General features: G+C 51.4%; 1 protein-coding gene across 3 annotated transcripts in view; it reads left to right on the top strand.

The window, feature by feature from the left end:
• The window catches only part of LOC133128414 (runt-related transcription factor 2-like), a 56,517-nt gene that overhangs the window by 45,412 nt on the left and 6,105 nt on the right, over positions 1 to 5,000 (top strand). For all 3 annotated transcript variants that reach the window (XM_061241907.1, XM_061241908.1, XM_061241909.1), the window contains one exon: positions 2,708 to 2,884. In XM_061241907.1, coding sequence (XP_061097891.1) covers positions 2,708 to 2,884 — 177 coding nt within the window. The remainder of the gene's footprint in view (positions 1 to 2,707; positions 2,885 to 5,000) is intronic.

Here is a 5,000-nt window from a genome sequence, read left to right as displayed (position 1 = left end):
TCGGCATTCCAGACTGTCTGCTTTCCCGATTCCGCCCAGGGAGAGAATTCCCCTTTCATCCCGGGCTGCTGATGCAGGCTCAGAGCATTCCTGTTTTAGGCAGCTTCACCAGCGCTACCAACACGCATCGCCCCCGCGCCGGGGTCTGTAACACGCTCTCTGTAACACGCTCTCTGTAACATTGTCACACGCTCTCTGTAACACGCTTACTGTAACGCTGTAACATGCTCTCTGTAACACGCTCTCTGTAACACGCTCTCTGTAACGCTGTCACACGCTCTCTGGAACGCGCCTGTTCTCTGTGTGCTAATCACAATTTGAGTTCTTAGCTCCGCCTTAGGCCCCGCCTCCCTCCATGGTGACTCCATGGTGGTTTAAGCCCCAGTGTAGCCTCAGTAAAATCAGTGTAGTTAACCCTGCATTGCTCCAGCGGGAATTGGCCACTGCTTAGTCCAATCAACTCTAAATCACTTTGGATTAAAGAGTCAGCTAAATAGCTGTAATGTAATGATTTTGCACATCTAATTAGAATTCTCCCTCATGATAAAAAATGGTTTCATTACCTCTTTGCTGGAAAGCATTTTTATGTTACCATTTCTAACAGGGTGATATCATGTGATTATCAGCTGCAACATAACTTAAATTCAGTGAAATAAGTCTGTAAAGGGATCTATCCACTTCCTGCTCTGAGAAGCTGCGGGTATTCTCTCTGAAGCAGGTCTGATCCTCCAAACCGTCTCACCAGTGGCAGTCAGAAATATTCACACGTCGCAGACTCAGATCAACATCGAGCTCTCGTAAAATTACCCGTCGACCGGGGGCTGGGGAAGTCTCCGCACCGGGGGGGGGGGGGGGGGGAGCGGGTATTCACACACGCTGTTGTGTGGACACGTGTGGAAGCTGCGTCAAACAAAGCAGAACTGTGTGCGATTTCCCTCACCCGCGGTGGGGTCGGGCGGCTGGAACGCACGCAGAGCAGAGAGGCGCGATTGTTCTGTTCTTCCTGTCCACACGCCACGAAATCTCATCATTCCTGTCAGCTCACCAGCTCTGGAGAGGGAGGGGGGCACTGTTCCCGATAGATTATCAGATCTATGGAGGGAGGGGGGCACTGTTCCTGATCGATTATCAGATCTATGGAGGGAGGGGGGCACTGTTCCTGATCGATTATCAGATCTATGGAGGGAGGGGGGCACTGTTCCTGATCGATTATCAGATCTATGGAGGGAGGGGGGCACTGTTCCTGATAGATTATCAGATCTATGGAGGGAGGGGGGCACTGTTCCTGATAGATTATCAGATCTATGGAGGGAGGGGGGCACTGTTCCTGATAGATTATCAGATCTATGGAGGGAGGGGGGCACTGTTCCCGATAGATTATCAGATCTATGGAGGGAGGGGGGATTATTCCTGATAGATTATCAGCAGGGAGAGTGTCATTTTGGCAGAGGGGAAATCTGTAAAGGTGGGAAGTTGGTGAAGTTCAGGCACTGGTGCATTATAACAGCTCGGTATGTCCCCGCGTGCGCACTCTGGAGCTCAGTGCAGCTTGACCAGGGTACAGACACTGAAGACACCCCCCTCTGCCCTAAAACAACCCCCCAGTGACAAAACCGCCCCCGCCACTACCCCCACACCCCAGCCCTGGGCGGCAGCAGTGCCCTCCAGGTGTGTACCTGGGTCCTGCGCTCCGCGACGGTGCTCAGAGGTCCTGGCAGGCCGCCGTGGCGTGACTGGCGGTGTTTGTCAGAGCGCTGTGTTCATGGGGCAGAGTGGATAAATGTTGGCTTAGGTTTAATTCAGCAGGATGTTGCATCCCTCTCAGCCGTAATGCCGGGGGGTTGCGGGTGCTTTCAAAACGCGTGTTTGCACAGACGGGCGAGTACAGCGCCACGCCTCTGACTGTCCCAAAGAGGCTCGCTCAGGATGGGAGGGGCCTGAAGCGCGGGCGCTTTTTATTGGGTGTTAAGGGTGAGGTCAACAAGGTCAAGGTTCACGGATGCCCTGAGCTTGTGCGTTTCTGCAGCATATTAGCACCAGGGTCGCCCGTTGCATCGGTGCACATTAACGCCTTTGACCGGAGTTTAGCCCCGTTGTCAAAACAGTGTGCGCAGTGTCTGCTAGCATGGGCTAGTGCAGGAGACCCGCGGAACCTGAAAATCGGGCAAGGTGCGCCAGTCTCTCGCCTGGTCCTCATCAGTCAACGTCCTGACGTGCACCGGCGACTCACAAAAGCAGCCGTTGGCTAAAAGCAGCGCAGCGGCAAAGGCTAGTCTATTCCGCCTATTCAGCGAAAGGCCTTCAGACGGGGGCGGTGTTGGTTCAGCTGCGGTGCCAAGGCTCGCTAAAGCTGATGTTAGCATCGGTCTTTTGGCCAGTGCTCTCAGAGGGAGGAGAATAGAGACACAAGTCTACAGAAAAGCAGATTTTAGGGCAATGCCTCCATGCTAGTGGACAGGTCTCAGGTCTCTTTGTCCCTGTGCTGACCGATTAACAGACATGCCCTGATGCTAACGGGCTTGTCCCTGTGCTAATATGCTAAGAGACATGCCCCTATGCTAATGTGCTAACGGGCGTGTCTGTGATAACTGGCATGCCCCTATGCTAACTTGCTAAAAAGACATGCCCATATGCTAACGGGAGTGTCTGTGGTAACTGGCATGCCCCCTGTGGTAACGTGCTAACGGGCGTCTCTGTGCTCACGCAGGGCACAGGCAGAAGCTGGAGGACCAGCCCAAGGTCGGCATGTTCTCAGACCGCCTCAGCGAACTGGAGCGCCTGAGACAGACCACCATGAGGGTCGCCGTGCCAACGCAAAGCCCCCGCCCACCCTTCAACACCGGCGCAAACTCCTTCACCCCCCAGGGACAGACACAAATATCAGGTGAGAGAGAGAGAGGGTGGGAGAGAGAGAGAGAGAGAGATAGGGGGAGAGAGGGGGGGTGAGAGAGAGAGAGACAGGGGGAGAGAGGGTGGGAGAGAGAGAGAGAGAGAGACAGGGGGAGAGAGGGGGGGTGGGAGAGAAGGTGGGATGAGAAGAGGGAGAGAGAGAGAGAAAGAGAGAGAGAGAGCGAGAGAGAGAGAGAGGGTGGGAGGAGGGGGAGGGAGAGGGAGGGAGTGAGAGAACGCGAGACCTTTGATACCACTTTATTTAGCCACTCATCAACTGGTCTATATGTGAGGAACACCTCATATTAACAGAAACAGAAAAACAATATTTTACCATGGACAACCACCATCGTACAAAAACATTAAAAAAAATAAGAGAGGGGGCGAGGGAAAGAAGGGCAGGGAGGGAGAGAGAGATAGATGTTCTACATGTATTCACATGTTCTCATGAAGAATATTCCTTTTCCGTGGAACATAGCGAGAAATTGTGTCATGTGACCATGTGTGGGTTTTCAGTGTAAATGATACAGTATATGGCAGTTTATGCTTTTTCTGTGGCGATATCACCCAATGACACAGGTAATCAACCTACTGCAGGAGCATTCCGTATTCCTGAAATCCATGAATTTCCAAGAAATTCCAGCAGTGTATGCACTTGGCCCCGGATATTAGTAAGGCACTATGAAATCATGTCAAATAAGCCCAAGACAAGCTTCATGCATTTTCACAACATCTACAGTGAATCCAGCATTTATGCATTGTCTATCAATCGTAGCAACGACTCAATCCAAAATCCTTAAAATAAAGCACAGTTTGAATTTTGGTGGCCTGTTCAGATGAGTAAATGTTTACTCGGGAGCGAGACTCTGTAAATTGGGCTTTTATAAGCAGAGACGTCGTGCGAGGAGAGAGAGCCGTAAACATTTATAACCGGGTACGTCCAGAGTGCACACACAAGCGTGCGAGGGCCGTTCGTTTGTCTGTCATTAGCAACACATCCCCCATGGTGCACTGCACCGCCATTACCTCATCAGGAAGTGTCTGGGGTGGCCTGCTAAACAGAACCCTTTAAGGGTGTCGTTGGCATGGCGATGGCGGTGTTCCGTCCCCTCAGAAGAGCCAAGTGGACTTCCTTAGCAGCTAGAATGCCCTTTCACAAAACTCTATCTCACGAGTTTTAAGCCTTGTCCTGTGTGTACTCTGACAGATACGCTTCCTTTTCAACTGGATAATACTTTGTTTTTTTTTTCTTTTTGTTTGGGGAGGGAGTGGGGGGGGGGGAGGTGGAATTTGGAGTCCTGAAATAATAGGGAAGTATTGGAGTAAATATTTGTTAAGTCAAAGCTGCTTCTCGTCATGCTACTGTAGCGGACTCCTCACAGAGTGCCGGCAGCCCTCACGGGAACAAAACTCGTACGCAAATATGTAAACAAAATTAATTTCAAATGCGCTCCTTGTAAATGAAAGTTTTTTTTTTTTTTTTACGGTTAATCCGGTATTTACGTCCCCTCTCGGAAGTTCCTGTTGGGAGCCTGCCCGTCCCTCTGCGTGTGTAAAGCCTTTGTTTACGGTGACAGCATGTCACAGGGCTAACAGGAAGTCGTTTCTGGCGCGCGACGTTGTTTAGATACTGCGTTTGCTCGTGGAACTCGCCCCCGGGGGGAAGCGTTTGATTAGAGGACGATAAGGACCGCTGCGCGAACGCACTGAAACAACCTCGCCTCTGAAGCGCATCTGACCGTTCGGTTAACAACATTACTTATTAATAGGGCATGATATACAAACACAACTAGAAAAACCAAAAAAGAAACCACATGAATGAAGCCGCAGAAAGTGCAGAAACCTGGAGTGGCATCAGCTCAGGAGGCGAGAGTGATTGTCTGGCAGTCGGAGGGTTGATGGATGTGTGAGAGTGTCCCTGTTCCTTGCATGGCAGTCTGCTGCCTTTGGTGTGTGCGTGTGAGTGTGCGTGCGTGTGTGTGTGTGTGAGAATGAGAGGCATCGATTGTAATGCGATCTGGATAAAAGCATACAGCAGTAAATGTCGTCCATCCGCCAAGAACTGCGGTTTCCACGAGGCGAAAGCCGGTGAAATCTCGGGCGGGCCGGAC

Source organism: Conger conger, chromosome 5 (genome assembly GCF_963514075.1).
Source record: "Conger conger chromosome 5, fConCon1.1, whole genome shotgun sequence".
NCBI classification, from domain to species: domain Eukaryota; kingdom Metazoa; phylum Chordata; class Actinopteri; order Anguilliformes; family Congridae; genus Conger; species Conger conger.
This window is presented reverse-complemented; position numbering and strand designations above follow the sequence as displayed.